Below are 17,068 nucleotides of genomic sequence, written 5' to 3' on the forward strand. Positions count from 1 at the left end.
GGACATGGTCAGCAACAATATTATTATTTTACAATGCAAATAATTTGATCAATTTCAATATATAATTCAGAATAACATTAAAGCAAATCAATTTTAAATAGGAATGGGTGGTTGAAAATACCTGTGTATATCGTCTGGAAAAAACTAAGCTCCCAAACAAGCTTGAACAGCAAGTGTCTCTGAAAGAGCTTAAGACAATAACAATTATAAACTGTTATAAACGCAAATTCAAATAGTCAATTAAAAACGCAATTCTATAAAGTGGCATAAAATAGCCAGTATCTATAGTATCATGTTTATGAGAATTAAATATTAATGGAGAAATCAGTAGTGTAAATGTATCATAACGGTCTATAAGTTTTCTCCGAAATATAATGTGATGTTTACAGTCATGTCGCTCATCTCCGCTCTCACGTGCGTGTCGTCTCTGCCTCTGACTCCGTTGCTAAGCAACCAAAGACGCCGCAGCTCACAACAAAGGCGTTTCAGTTGACCGACAGAATCTTAATCCAATGAGAATAGAGAACAAGAGTGCCTTGCAGCGCTTAAACCAATCAGCGTCTTAGGTAGGCGGGGAGAGCCAAAACACGAGCAATCTTTCTACAATATACCAGAAAAAAGCCGCCGGTAACGTGCGAATTAACGGACGAACCAATGACGCGACTAGTTAAAGATTCGGGTTAGCATTATTAAAGTGTTTCAAGTAACGAACAAACAGTCCAGAGCGTTACAACACGGTGATTATGTTCGAAAACAGACTCACCTGTAACTCTCCCACCAGTTTGGAGAGATGGCATTCAAACAAACCGACCTCGCGATTAGTTTCATGAGGTAGTATTAGCCGAACATCTTTCATGAGGTATTAGCCGATTGTCTTTCCCGAGGTACGTTATTATTATCCGAGCAGGTGTTATTAGTCGGGCGTCTTTCATGAGGTATTTTTAATCGAAGCATCTTTTCTAAGATATTAGCCGAGTGTCTTTCCTAATGTAGTATTAACCGGACAACATTCATGAGGTAACAGTTAGTATTAACCGGGCGTCTTACATGAGGTAGTATTGGAGTGTCTTTCATGAGGTATTATTACCCGAGCATCTTCCATGAGGTAGTTTTCGAGCATGTCGACGGAAATAAGCCTGCACGAGTTGCTAGATCTCTCCATCGGCACTCCGGACGCCGGCTCGGTGAACTTCGGCGCCCTGCACGCGTTGCTGCGCGCCATCCTGGGCCACCTGAAGATCGAGAGGCTGACCACCAGCTTTAAAGAGCTGAGCAAGGACCATGACGGCTCCACACAGACCAAAGCCCTGATGCTGGAGCCCTCGAGCTCGCAGCTGCCGCCTGAGGAGAGGCTGCGGCGGCTGGAGGAGCAGATGTGCGCGCTGGAGGATCTGCCGAGCGCCGCCGAGCTCATGGGCTCCGACAAGGCGCTTAGTGACCTGTGGAGCATCATGCAGATCCGCAGGAAAGCGCAGGGAAATGAGGATGGGGTGTCCAAGGTGAGCGGGAAACACCACAGTTGCTAAAACTGCTGTTTACAGTTTGTTTCAGAATAGTACACTGTAAAAAAAAAAACATATTTAAGTAAATTGAACCTAAAACAGTTAAGTTGTTCCAAAGAAATCTCAAGAATGGTGTTGTTTCAGCTCATTTTAAATAAGTACATTTTTAAATAATTATATTTATATATATATATATATAACTACACAATAATTTCCCCCCAGAATTTCACAATATGTAACAAACAAAAAATAACAAAAAAATCACAATGAATTACATTAGTATCACTTCACGATTTGACTGTGAAATGTCCCAATAATATATGGTGTTGGGTTTTCAGAACGTTATTGTGACAATAATGCAGGCAACATGATTACTGTAAACTACTTGCACGTTAGCGATGGAAATTCAAACTCTTTATTTTTACAGATTCTTTATTTTTTACATTCTTACAGATAGGCTTTTAGACTATACAGATATTTTGTTCTTACAGAGTACTAATGCTGCTTTTTAGAGTTTATTTCAGAATAGCTTGGCAATGCACATGCATATCTCAATATACATACAATGTATTTTTGTGTATTTAACAACGGAAAAGTACACAACAGTTTTTTTTATCCAGAATTTCACAAAATGTAATTTTTTTTCCTCACAGTACATTCCTCTAGTATCACTTCACTGGATTTGACTGTGACTTTTTTTAGTAATTTATTGCATTCAGAAGTTTATTGTGATAATAATGCAGGCAACATGATTACTAGCTACTAGTTGCTACTACTTTGACATTAGTAATAGAAATTCAAGCTCTTTTTATTTTTTTTAACAGAAATAATTACACATAAACTCTCCAGAATACGACTACTGCTGTTTACAGTTTGTTTGAGTAATGTAATCTCAGTATATATATATATATATATATATATATATATATATATATATATATATATATATATATATATATATATATATATATATAAACACATGTGCTATAGGTGAATTGAATAAACTAAATAGGCCGTAGTGTATGAGTGTGTGTGTGAATGAGTGTGTATGAGTGTTTCCCAGGAATAGTTGGTGGTTCATTCCACTGTGGCGACCCCTGATAAATAAGGAAGTAAGCCGAAGGAAAATGAATTAATGAACACCTTTTCTCATTACTTTTCTTTAAAAGTTAACTAAGCAGTTACTTTTTGTTTTGTTTTTTAAAGAGACTAAAGATTGTAATATATTACAAATTTAAGCCCTTTTTTACTCTTTAAAAAATGCTAAATAACATAACACACACTTTTCCACATTACTTCTTTTTAAAGTAACTAAGCAACTAAGTAGTTCGTTTTTTTAAGTGACTCATGATTTTAATTAAAATCTTAAAATAAGCAAAAATAACATAACAAACACTTTTCACATTGCTTACCTTGAAAAGTAACTAACACGTTTAGTTGCTTTTTTAAAAGTGACTTAAGTTAGTTTATTATAAAATATTACAAATTTAAGCCTATTCTACTCTTAAAAAGTAACATTTTCACGTTACCTTCCTTAAAAACTAAGTAGTTATTTTAAGTGACTTAAGATTGTAATATATTACAAATTTAATACCACACATGTACTGTTTTATAAATCTTTGAATCTGCCCCTTTGATCCAAAGTGTGGCGTTTTGGTGACTGTCGCTTTAAATTCAAATGAGATTACATGGTTTCCACTAAATTCATTCTTCCATGGTGGGCCGCCATGCCAAAATTCATCCCGCCACGGCTACATTACAGCTTCTCATTCAAAACATTTAATTTTTTTAAATAGCGGGTGATAATCGCTCCAAAAACGTGATAAAGGGTAAGTGAATTATAAACGCGTGAACTTTTCTGTAACCGACCGTAGTAGTGCTGTGCGTCATTTGTTTAATCCTTTAAGGTTACGTGCTGACTGACAGGTGCGTGATGTGCGAGGCCAGAAAACACGACGTATAGCTGTTTCACTTTACTTCAGGATGCATTAATACCGCTCTGTAGGTCTATTGGAGACATTCATAAATATTCCTAGCAAATCTAATGATGTTGGAGACATACTCGTTACATAAACGCACTAAATCACACCTCCCTCAGCAGTGTTTATTTGAGAGCGCACAAGAAGATCTGCGCTCAGTGTTGCCAGATGATGCTGACCGTTTCCAGCCCATAAGCTGCCGAGATCACAAGCGTTTATACACTGTTCTAAGCATATGTACGCGAAGAACGGGGGCTATGGCATCTCTTTGGAGATCAAAACAGGTTTATGAGGGCAGAGTGGGGAAAATTTACACAAAACCACCCAAATTTTCACTACCCGCCTGTCACTTTTTACCCGCAAAAATAAATTCAAAACCGCCCAATCTGGCAACACTGTCTGCGCGTAAGAAGCGCGTATTTGAGGGCGTGGAAGAAGCTTTGTGCACGAGCAGAGAAAATCGGCGCGCAAGCAAAGAGATTCGCATTCTGTAGGCTATTACATGAATGCGATCTCGACTCGTAATACTGCGCTCACGACATTTGTCATTGAAATAACGCCACAGGTAGTTAGTAGATCTGTGTAAAAAGGCCTGCCACCACAGCTGGAAAAAATCCTGGAGGAAACACTGGATTATATATTTTTTAAAAGAATGCGTAACTACAAATACCTGTGTGTCAGCATAGTGGCAGATTCAAAAACAAGATGTCAAAGCTCTTATGGCTAATGGACGGCATCTTCTCACTGCGAGCTGTCTATGCTAATGAGGGAGAGATGGTCACTAGTGGGTGGGGCTTTCCCTCTGTGATGACACGTACAAATGAAGAAAATCAATCAAAGTGTTTCTGCACTGTTTTTGTCTATAAGTCTGCTTATAAACAATACAATTAATATATTTTGACCTTTTAGAAGCTGGTTATATTCACACACTGCTGCCACACAACTGTTTAAACCCCTCATAAAAGTGATTTTTGCATAATAGGTGCCCTTTAATGTCCAACAAGACTTTTTTTAATAACAAAAAAGGAATAATTAAATGATAATTATGAATAACTATACCCATTTGACCCCTGCGATGACAAAAGTAAACATTTGTCTGAAGTAACAAACAAGAATTATCAATCTAAAAAAGCTTTTATTATGCATTACCATGATGTAAAGATGAAAGTGTAAAAGTGTGTATTAGTATAAATAGTGGAGTGTGAGCTAGAGAGCTGGAGGTGCAGTGGTCTGCTGGGGGTCTGCAGAGGCTGAATGTTTCATCAGTGTGTCTCAGCTGCTGATGACTGATGACAGACCACACAACAATGAGCCGCAGACACTGAGCTCCATTCTCAAATAACACCATCTGTGTCTCGAGTTCCTCAAACTACATGTTTGTCACACGCTCCTCAAACCCCTCAAAGGTCCTGGCACACTTAAATATCCATGATGGACGTCAGCTAGCTCTTCCTGTTTACAAAACAGACACGTATCAGTAGCTCAATTCTACTCAATACACCTTGTTAAAGTGCACCTATTATGCAACTGCAGATATATGGCGATATTCAATAATTCAGTAGATTGTGATTGATGAACATGCAACATTATTGATATCCTCAAAATACAATTAATTATTATTATTATTATTTAAAGGGGACCTATTATACCTCTTTTTACTAGATGTAAAATAAATCATGTCTCTAGAGTGTGTGTATGTGATTTCAGCTCAAAATAGCCCACAAATAATGTTTTATAACTCTCTGAAACGGACCCTTTTTGGCTTTGATCCTAATTGTGATGTTTTGGTGACTGTCGCTTTAAATGCTAATGAGACTGTGCTCTTTTCAAAAGAGGGCGGAGCTACAGATGCATGTGTGTCAGCATAGTGGCAGATTCAAAACAGGACTGATGTCTTATGCTAATGAGGGAGAGATGACCACTAACGGGCGGGGCTTTGCCCCTCTGATGACATCATACAACAAGAGAATGTCAATCAAAGTGTTTCTGCAGACTGTTTTTAGCAAGTGTGATTATAACAAATAAAACTAGATATTAAAGTTTGAGGACAAACTTTATGGGGGCTTGAAAAGCCGAGTCTAAAAGTTTGAAGTCGTTTTAAAGTGTAAATAACTGAAGCAGTTTTTATGAAGTTTGAAACAGTCGGCATAGATAAGTACATATATGTTAGCATGTTTCTAGGTTGTTGCTAGGCGGTTGCTAAAGTATTCTGAGTGGTTGCTAGGCAGTTGCTAACATAAATTAGCATGATTATAGCATTAATTAGCATGTTACTAGCATGTTTCTAGCATGAATTAGCATGTTACTAGCATGATTCTAACATGAATTAGCATGTAACTAGCATGATTCTACCATGAATTAGCATGCGTCTAGCATGAATTAGCATGTAACTAGCATGATTATAGCACGAATTAGCATGATTCTAGCATGAATTAGCATGTAACTAGCATGATTACAAAATTAATGCTTTTTATCATTATGGTTATATTCATACTCTGTTAAACCCCTTATAAAAGTGATTTTTGCATAATAGGACCCCTTTAAATGGACAGTTAATGGACTAAAATCGAACATTTCCTGGTAATTTACTCACCCACATGTCATCCAAGATGTAGGTGACTTATTTTTTGTCTTCAAAAGCACATAAAAGAAGATTTTGAGCTAAATCCGTGGCTCTTGGTGATTGATATAATGGCAGTGAATGGTGATAGTTTCTTTAGACTGAAAGTAAACAAATACAAACGAGTATAAATCAATAGCCGTGGCTCCTGATGTCACACTGAAGTCTTGTGAAGCGAAACGATTGCTCTGTGTAAGAAACTGAACATTATTTACAATATTATCCAACTGATCTCAGCACTAGTCTGGTCGCTTTGACGATGAATGTGTGTGCAATTGGACGATAGGTAGGCCCACACGGAATCTGCGCACGAGTTTTAGCCCATCATTAAATCTGTATATTTACTTGAGTAAATGTGTGTAAATCTATATTTATTCAGTTTTTAAATTAATTACAGTAACATTATTGACTAATATGAAAATTGAATTAAGTACAATACAGTTTGTACAGTAATATTTTCTGTCTTTCAGTAGAGATATTATATGAGAGACTTGCTTTGTTTACCAAATAAAGTAGATCTTATTGGATTTGCATTTTAAACATTAAATAAAAGTTAAAAAGATATTATTTTTTATTTCACATATTAAGGTTTTAGTTATGATATTCCCAAAATAATTCCGCAGAAATCCGCAGATTTTCACCAAAATTCTTTGCAGAAATAGCAAAAAATGTCCGCAGATTCCCTTTGGCCCTAACGATAGGTCAGGTGATGCAGTTTGCTGATAATATAGGTGATTTCATCATCAAAGCAAACAGCTTTGGGAAAAAGTACTTCCTCATTAACGAACTATTATGTTACTTAGTTACAAGCCCTGTCAATCAACTTGACATATCATTCAGATTTCTTTCATATTTAATTACCTACCTTATTTAAGATTCAGCAGCAAGTTAATCTGTCATTCATGAGTCTTTCATGCAAAGAAATCTCCTCAGGTCTTTGGATAATTAGGCATTCAGAAGTTAATATCCTCATTATATGTATAGTTCACATTGTAATTTCTATTGCCTATGCATTAAGATTTATGCATATTTTAAGTAGTTTCAAGTAATTTAATTACTTTTCACACAAATTAAATAGAAAAGTCATGACCATTTTTTTATATTGTGACAGTTCCTGAAGAAATGGAATATTAAATGAGCAAACAGTGGGCGTGGCCTTTTTTTTCTACTGCAAGCTGATTGGATGCAATTCAGAAAGATGGGGGAAAGGGTTTGGCGAGAGTTATTACAACCTAACAGACTCCTCCACCTCACCATTTCTGTTCGATGTCAAAAGCTGGTGGGGGGCGTGGTTATGTATGTTAGCTCCGCCCAATACCTCAGTCAGAGGTAAATCTGAGAATTTAGCTGAAAACAAACAGGAAGTGCATTTTCAGATTTCAATTAAAGATTACTAGGGCAAACTAATTTTTAATTCTTAATGACATTCACAGATGAATTGTGAGCTAACAAAATCAATATGGTTAATTTTGATATCATTTGTACTTTAAATATTGTTTTGATGATGTAATTAGTAATTAACTACTTTTTTAAGTAACTTACATATATCTGGTCAGAAAAAGGGAGCTAATACAGGTTTAGAACAGCTTGAGTAAACCATGACAGAATTGTCCCGTCTGGATGAACTCCCCCTATAAATAAGAAAGTCCAATTGAGCAGTATAATGGCAGCTAATGACAGTGGCGTGACGTCAGTCCTTCTCTTCCTCTGATCAGCACACAGTAATGAACCTCCCGCAGAGCCGCCGCTTCTTTCACAAACGCACAGGGAGGTCCCGCTCGTCTCCTTAATCATTAATGATTGGTTAAAGCATGTTTGGAGTCATCCATGGTAATCCGCCAGTGCCCTCGTATGACCCCTGCCATCCAGATGCCATCTGAAATGATAGCACGGGTGACTGCGCAGACATTCGCCATCTCTATAGGAGAAATAAAGGACTGATTGAAGAAGATACACACTAGAAACAAGTCAAATGATCTGTCAGTAATATGCCAGAAGATAATTGCACTTGAATAAGTAAACATACCTAGGCTTTAAGAAAACAAGTTTTAAAATAAGTCTTATAACACGTATAGCAGTCTAATTATCTTTAAACTAGCTTGTTAATTGCAGTTTAAACTGTATGCACTACAAAAAAAAATGCTTTTCTTAGATTTTTTTGTCTTGTTTCTAATCCAAAAATTAAAAAATCTTAAATTAAGAAGCATTTTCTAGACAAGCAAAACATATTGTCTTGTTTTAAGAAATAATAAGTCAGTTTTTCCATAATACAAGCAAAATAATCTGCCAGTGGGGCAAAATGAAAAACATTTAACGACTTCTTGATTTAAGCATTTTAAGATATTTAGGACTAGAATCAAGACACTAAGTAAGAAAAAGCATTTTTTGCAGTGTGCTTTTATTATTTTGTGTGAAAATGTTTTAAAAGCAGAGTTATTAAATTTAATAATTACTCTTCTTTTAAGAAATGTCATCATATATTCTGTCTTAAAATGAGCTGAAGCTGCATTTAAACTTAAAACAAGATTACTGTATGAATTAAATCAGGATCACACACACACATGCATATTGTAATTGTAGAAACAATGCAAAATTATTAATTGTTGCTTCACAAAATGCTGAAGTTTAATTCAACAAAACAAAACTGAATGTATTTTGTCACTGAAGAATAAACATAAGTATGGCGAAGCTTTATTTTAATGGACAAACTTAAAACATTACAGCTAAAATGAAGTCTTAAAAACACAAGGCTGGTCTTAAATGATGTTTCCTGCATTTGCAGGTAAAACACCTCACTTACTGCTTTACTAACTAAGAAATAAAAAGAGAATTGATCTTAAAACAATCATAATAATCTTACACAATCTGAGCTTATGTAGTATTGTATTCGTGAAATAAGATTAATAAGAATCCATCACAACATGTTGAGTTTCAGCAAGGTGTACAAAACTCTGGCTTATTGGAGTGAGATGTTCATTGATAATCATCAAGGGGGTACGGAGGGCAATGATTGACCCGGTTGTGTTATTATATACATCTCAAACAGATGGATCCAATTTAGGCTGTTCATCACACCCTCAAAGGTCTTTTTAAGTGTGCATTGTTGTTCAGTGTCTGACATAATTTCAATTGAAACATAAAGACAGGAGTGGGACATAACATAGCTTCTCCCCTGGAGTGTGTATCCATAGATACAGTTGTGTTTATACTACTAGCCCTCCATAAATAAGGGATGTTCTGATATAATTTTTGTCTTTCCGATACCGATTCCGATACCTGAGCTCAGGGTATCGACCGATACCGAGTACTGAACCGATACTAGAGTGTTTATCCGTAAAAACAGTTGTGTTTATACTACTAGCCCTGCATAAATAAGGGATGTTCCGATACCATGTTTTCTTCCTGATACCAATTTCAATACCTGAGCTCAGGGTATCGGCCGAAATCGAGTACTAAACCGATACCGAAGTGTGCGTCTGTAGAAACAGTTGTGTAGACTACTAGCCCTGTATAAATTAGGGATGTTCTGATACCATTTTTCCCTTTGTGATACCAATTCCGACACCTTAGCTCAGAGTATCAACCGATAACGAGTATTAAACCGATACCGGAGTGTGCATCTGTAGAAACAGTTGTGTAGAGTACTAGCCCTGTATAAATTAGGGATTTTCTGATATAATTTTTCCCTTTGTAATACCAATTCTGACACCTGAGCTCAGCGTATCGGCCGATACCGAGTACTAAACCGATACCGGAGTGTGCATCTGTATAAACAGTTGTGTAGATTACTAGCCCTGTATAAATTAGGCATGTTCTGATACCATTTTGCCCTTTGTGATACCAATTCCGACACCTGAGCTCAGAGTATCGACCGATACCAAGTACTCAACCGATACCAGAGTGTGTATCCATAGAAACAGTTGTGTTTATACTACTAGCCCTGCAAAAGTTAGGGATTTTCCGATACCACTCTCCCTTTGCGGTATTGATTCCAATATCTGAGCTCAGAGTATCAGCTGATACCGAGTACTTAACTGATACCGAAGTGTGTATCTGTAGAAACATTTGTGTTTATGCTACTAGCCCTGTATAAATTGCCAGAATTAATTCATGGTTGTGCTTCAGATTTATCCATTAATAAAATATAAACACATACAGTGAACTAGAGTATTTTTATTATTTGATAATAGATATGTCTAAAGTTCAGCCACAAATCAAACACCGTAAACTGAACAAAAAAAAACATCTATTCAAGTTTTCAAGTATAAATGTATAAAAATCAGTGCAAAACATTAAAGAAATATAAAAAATGAATTTGAATTATATAGTAAAATAACCTTTTTGAAGTGTAAAATTCTGAAACTTTTTTAATAGGCAAATCTACCGGGCATATGTCTCATTTACAAAGATGGTATCGGATCGGTTTATGCTTTCAAATACTCACCGATACCGATGCCAGAATTTTTGCAGTATCACAGAGTATTTCTGATACTAGTGTCTGTATCAGAACAACCCTACATTAAACTTTTTAAAATAATTTTTTGAGTGAGATGCTAATGGTCTAATCCGATTCAGTGATCTATACTAAGCTAAGCTAAAAATGCTTCGCTAGACCCAGAGATTGGCTGAATAGATTCAAAAATAATAAAACTGTTTAAGTGAATTGTAAAATAAGAATATTTCCAAAAAAAAAAAAATGTGTAGATGTTTAAAAACAGGCTCACACTGTAAAAAGTGCTGGGCTCCACACAATCGATTCGGGACAACATGAAGCAATCAAGTTAACTGATTAGTTTTTACTAATTTAAATGGATTGAACATACAACGATTAAGTTAAAAAAACATGAAGAATTGTGTTGATTCAGCTCATTTAAAATAAGTTTAAACAAACAGCAAGCATAATTTTTAAGTGTAGTTTCTATTCACTGTCATGGATTTTAGCCTGTAGCTCTTTCTCTGTTGTGCGGAGGTTCGGGTTTTTTCTACTACTGTATATTCGCTACTGTTGTTTGGTTGTTAGTTTCCCGTAGCAACTTTCCAGTGGAGGTGGAGTGGAGATGGCACTGTGCCCTGATACTGTGGCATGAAGATTCATACGGGACACCCGACTATGTGGCTGTGAGGTGATAAGCCGCAGCAGTTTGCACTTTTTATGTGGATCAAGCTTCATATCTGGAGAGAAATAACTCATGTTTTAGAGAACAAACCAGGACGATTGTTAAACAGCTTGCGTGTATTGTTCATAATTGCTCTGAGACGCGGGATAAGACGCTTATCATGGCTAATTACCATAAACAAATGAGCTGCTTATCATGACAAATGACTCTTTATTAAAAAACTGTGACTGGGCCATAAAGTGCTGTTCATAAGTTGAGGGTAAGATTTCCTATTGTTTGTGAAATAATAAGTGAATATGTTTTTAAATGTTTCGTGATTTAACGCATAATTACTTATGTCAAGTCACATGATTATTCAGAAATCATTCTAATCTGATGATCTTGAAGTATTTCTCTTTATAACAACAAACATTCATTCATTTTCCTTCAGGTTAGTATCTATTTCAGAGGTCGCCACAGCGGAATGAACCGCCAACTATTCCAAGATTTTGCAGCAGATGCCCTTCCAGCTGCAACCCAGTACTGAGAAACACCCATACACACTCATTCACACACACTCATACACTACGGCCAGTTTAGTTCATCAATTCCCCTATAGCGCATGTGTTTGAACTCTAAAGGAAACCAGAGCACCCGGAGGAAACCCACGCCAACACAGGGAGAACATGCAAACTCCACAGAGAAATGCCAACTGGAACCTTTTTGCTGTAAGGTGCTAACCACTGAGCCACGGTACCACCCCGGTGCTTGAGTTGTATATTCATTAACATGGAAGGCATTCCTCTACACTGGTCTCCACAACACTCAGTAACTGTTTGTCAGAGCCACTTTAACCCTGTTTATCTCATCATCTTCACCTGTCAGCGTGCTCGAGTCTTCTGTTCAGTCAGATAAATTTGTTCGTCAAACACAGGTCAGACATCAGGGGTTACGCAAACACATCAGAACCAGGGCGGACAGTGATGTCACATCCTGTTTGATTAAAAACTGATTCGCAGGCCTGTGTGCTGCCATGGCAATCTCTGTCCGGGTCAAAGGTCAAAGAGTGAATTACTAAGCCTTCAAAGCAGGAGAGTTTTAGTCCACAAAGTTCGGGGAAAAGGAGATTATGGGCTTTTTGTCTTTGAAGGTCCCGTGAAGTGCTTTGAAATGTGGATTTTGTTCATTTCTATTTAAACATGTCAATAGGGTGGGGCATAAAGTAGCTCCTCCCCTTTAAAAAAAAAAACAGCCAATATCCTTTAGCTTTTATCACAGCTCTGCCAGTGAGAGTGGTTGAGCTCAAGTGCATCAAATGAAAAGCAAATAAGAAGAAGGCTGTTTACTATGATCTTTTATGTGAAGCTGCTTTGACACAATCTACATTGTAAAAGCGCTAAACAAATAAAGGTGAATTGAATTGAAAAGAAGGGAATGGGGCATGTCAGACACAAGAGAGCATTTAATTGATCAGAAGATTTGATGAGAAACTGAAGTATGAGGTGAAAATCATTAATCCACTTAGGTGGAAGTGACAAACTGCAAGCTTTGGATGTTTATATCTTATAAATGTGAATTTTGGCACTGTTTTGGCTTATAGATATCCTTAAGTCCAACATACTGATATTAAATGTGCTGAATGTCAGTTTTTGACTCTTCTAAAGCATCAAAATAGCATCATATGTTTGCAGATATTTCAGAAACATGCTAAGTGAACATTCTTGTTCATCCGAAAAACAATGCTGAAGTCAGATATTCTGCTTTGAACATGTGTTTTCCGTGCCGGATCTCTGTCTTGTTTATGGTCCCTTTAACCCGCCCAATACCAGTTTAGCCAATTATAATTAAGCACCCCAGGTTGCCTTGGTGGAAAAACAGTGTATTTGACTTGTTCAGTCAAGAAGGCTCTCAATGTGTGTGTCTGTGACTGAAATGTGACCTCTGGTGGACAGTAGCAGACTCTGAAATGAAACGCAGATTCAGTTCCACATGAGGTTATTAATTAGCAAATAATATAAATATTACGAGTGTAAACATTAGGTGAGCAGGTGACATTGTAAATCTGTGTCCTAACAGCACGCTACCTGACGAGATACGCAGTGGTGAGCAATTTGGCTGTTTGCACCAGACGAAACACAACAGAAATGTAAATACAGCCATTCAGAAGCACAGAATAGTGCACTCACTGCACTCCAGCGAAATGGTGAGGTTTATAATCTAATTAATACATATTAAACCTCTTTAACGTGATTAAATGTAGATGCTGAATCACTGATGTGTGTGGGTTTGCACTGAGTCTCAGTTCTGATTCAATCTCAGACAGTTTATTTTATCTGCTATCTATCTGCTGCTGCTTTCAGAAGTATGGCAATAAATGTCCTGTAAAATGACATTCAAACTCACATTATTAGCATTTAACACTGAATAAAGCACATGAGCTGTACCTGAGCTGATCACTGTCAGTTTTCTGTTGTTCACCTGTGAGAAACAGAAGCCATTTCTAATAAATCAATTTCAGGTGTTGGTTAGGACAAAAACTCCTTTTAATACAGAAAATATTCCTTCTATCTCCTGTCGTTGCTTTTCTTATTTAGAACACAGTTTAAACCAGCCCTAAATCAACCTTTAGGCTCGACAGTCAGGCACGCTGCTGTTGATGTCCTCAATCTGGCAACCTGCTCTTGCATGTGTTTTGAACAGGGAGTGCAATACCTAGTTCAGCCACTGGGTGTCAAACTTACATACTGCACCTTTAAAGAGTGTGTCAATTTGTCAGTGCAATAGCCTAGTGCTTAGCATGTCAGGGTGTCCTGAGTTCGAATCCCAGCTTGAGGACGTTTCTCTACCCCCTCTCTTTCTCTCTCCAACTTCACTTCATGTCTAAATACTGTCCTATGTATAAAAAAAAGGGCAAATATAAATCTTTTTAAAAAAAAGTGTGTTGATATCCCAGTTATGGTTGCTTAGTTGGAAAAATATGAAACAAAATCCAGACCGAAGTTATTTCAAATTCTGTTTTCTTCCTCAGTGTATGGCCTTAATCCAAGACCTGCTGAAGGAAATCCAGGCACTCAAAGAGTCCAGAGATGACCTGAGGCAGGAGGTGACTGCTCTGAATGGTCAGCTCAGCCAGGTGAACGCACACACACTAGTATCACTCACTGAATGTTTGAGCTAGTAGACTTTCAGCACTTGATTACACTTTGTCATCTTCAGCTGAACGTGAATGAGTTGGCAGAGCGTATCGTGGCTATGGAGCAGTTCTGTCATCAGGTTGAACATCTGGAAAACACTGCGGTGAGTTTGTGATGTTTAAGAAGTAGTTCAATCAGAATTAAACTGTTTAAATGATCCTGTTGTTGTTCTAAACCAAATTACTTCTACCTTGGAGATGAACTCATGAGGGGGGTTTCACAGCAGCACTTTTAATGCACATCTGGGCTCATTTAATGCCAGGATTCACAGGGTTGCCACGGGTCTTCGGGATCATGGAATTTAAAAGGTCGATTTCAGACACTGAAAGGAAATCAGGAAATTTTGTAAATATTTTTGTCCAAGTGATGAAATATCAAAGATTTTTACTTCCTACTCATCAAGACATATTATTTCTATACAGTGTGTTTTTATCATGATGTTTCAGATATTGTTATGGTTAGGCTGTTCCTTTAAAACAATCTGCCAATGGGGTAAGCTAAATAATCTTATTTCAAAGCGAAAACAAGATTATTTTGCCTACACCACTGGTAGATTATTATTAGGTTTTAGGGAAAATATATATAGTTTTGCTTATTTCTGAAAACAAACAATGAGTCTCATTTACTAATAATTATGTACATTATTTGTATTTATACATGCATTTCAACTTCTCATGAAACGTTCTGCCTAATTGACAACAAGTGTGTATGCACATGAGTTTGCTTTATAAAGTGAATTTGGAGTGCTCTAAACAAGTGGCTGTGTGGACGATTTGCATAATACACACCCATGTCAGCTCCATAAAAGGGCGTTCCACAAAGGGAGGGGGGATTAATCAAATAACATGGCGCAAAAGCATTAAGTGAGTCTCCGAATCCACTTTTGCTATTTTAAGGATGGTAAAATACGCTCTGCACTCGGCGCATGGTCTAACAGGGTTGTGCTTATTCTCTTAATGAGTTCTGGGTGTGTTTTGAGCATAACGTACATTAAACCAATCAGAGTCTCATCTCTCATTCCCTTTGAGAGTCAGTTGCATCGCGCCATGGTGCATTTGCTATTTACATGGCGACTTTGTAAGTGTAAAAACTGAACCCTTCACTAGCAAGAAAACAGTTTAACAGAGTCTGCAGTGCGAGGATAAAGAACCAGCCTCCTCCATTCAGCCTCTTTACTTTCTCTTTACCTTACTTTTACTCTTTACTCCTTTACTTTGGTGGAGTGAGGAAACCGTGGAAACTCATTCCACTGAACACGTCCATTAGCCCACACATTTAATTTTGTTTGTTAAAGGCAAAGATTTGCTTCAAAACTATTTCTAAATTCAGTTCTAATTTCCAGCAAAGGAATAAATGAACAATAATAATGAAGTGTGGTCAAAACACTGAGTAATATCCAAACACACGTCCTGTTCTGATGACCCATATGGTGATGCAGACGTCTCCAAAACCCCACAGTTGGACAAATCTACACTAGTTTTATTAAAACTAATATAAATATTCAGATAATAAATAATGCTGCTAATAATAATAATAACTTTAGTGCATCTTCCGAGGTGACGAAGGCATGGAGGCAGTGGTGTTTATATTGATGTAGAAAATAATAATTTCTGGATCATTTTAATCCTTTAATTGTGTTCATCTGTAAAGATATTTGTGTGTTGCTGTTCATCCTGTGTGTATTCAGCAATGTGTAAGTGTTTGGACCAACAAAGGTGCATAACTAACGCGCTCTGCGCTGGACTTCAGAGTAGCTTTCAGTTGGTCAATGGTGCGGTCTATTTCAGTTCCTCAAAATAGCAACATGCCAACAATGCGGCTCAACACACCTCATTAATACACCAGCACACACATGAGTCCACAAAGTGGCGCAAATGGATTTTCTATTTAAACAATGTAGCGCAAAACATGAAAATTACTGTTGTGCTGGTCTGAAAATAGCAACAAATCACGCCAAACACACCTTGTGCCTGATGTATGATAAGGCCCAATAGGAAAGTACCCTGGCGTGCGATGGGTTTTGAGGGTTGACAGAAGGATCTGATGTTTTAACTGCATCAGAAGCACCAGACAGATCTAAAACCATAAAAGCAGATCATTTCATTTTGACAACATTTTTTATTGTCAAGAAAATGCTTCTTGATTTAAGAATTTTTTGATATTTAGACTATAAACAAGACGAAAACTTCAAGTAAGAAAAGCATTTTTTGCAGTGCTGAAACAGTGCTGCTTTTTCCCCTAAATTCTTCAATATGTCTTATTTTGTGAGAAGAAAGAAATGTATAAACGTTTAGATGGAGTGACAGTTCATTTTAGTGGTTTTGCAATGCACAGAAGAGGTGCAAAAACTGCTGGGTTTAGAGTGGGTTTCTTAACCTTTAAAGCACAACTGAAAAACAAAAAACATGAAAAATATTGACTTTCTCTCCTCTCTCTCTCAGAAAGAGCTGAAGGATAAAATGGCGCAGTACCCCAGTCCAGAGGAGCTGACGCAGTGCGTGACATGGGAAGTTATGCAGGCTGCGCTCATCAGCGAGAATCCGAAAACCCAGGAGGCACGTCCAAACCACAATACACAACATGAAGTATATTCAGTAGCTTTCAGAAGCCAATAACCTTTTCGCAGCCATCCTAAATCTCACAGCGTCGTATCACAGTCGCTGTTTGCTCTGAGCAG

The 17,068-nt window shown here is 37.1% G+C and overlaps 1 protein-coding gene across 1 annotated transcript; it reads left to right on the top strand.

Annotated features, from left to right (window-relative positions):
• The first annotated feature begins 713 nt into the window (after nt 1-713).
• Nucleotides 714-17,006, top strand: LOC130220611 (golgin subfamily A member 6-like protein 4). Its single transcript, XM_056452832.1, has 4 exons — nt 714-1,499; nt 14,226-14,330; nt 14,414-14,494; nt 16,833-17,006. Exons 1-4 carry the CDS (start codon nt 1,119-1,121, stop codon nt 17,004-17,006), a joined length of 741 nt encoding a protein of 246 aa, XP_056308807.1. The 5' UTR covers nt 714-1,118.
• The last annotated feature ends 62 nt before the right edge of the window (nt 17,007-17,068 follow it).

The sequence above is a fragment of the Danio aesculapii genome, chromosome 3 (genome assembly GCF_903798145.1).
Source record: "Danio aesculapii chromosome 3, fDanAes4.1, whole genome shotgun sequence".
NCBI lineage: Eukaryota > Metazoa > Chordata > Actinopteri > Cypriniformes > Danionidae > Danio > Danio aesculapii.

Excerpts from the sequence above, each read along its gene's own strand:
- LOC130220611 (XM_056452832.1), top strand. The coding sequence starts at position 1,119 with ATGTCGACGGAAATAAGCCTGCACGAGTTGCTAGATCTCTCCATCGGC. Across the intron at positions 14,331-14,413 it reads TGAATGGTCAGCTCAGCCAG|CTGAACGTGAATGAGTTGGC; the intron begins GTGAACGCACAC and ends TGTCATCTTCAG. Across the intron at positions 14,495-16,832 it reads AACATCTGGAAAACACTGCG|AAAGAGCTGAAGGATAAAAT; the intron begins GTGAGTTTGTGA and ends TCTCTCTCTCAG.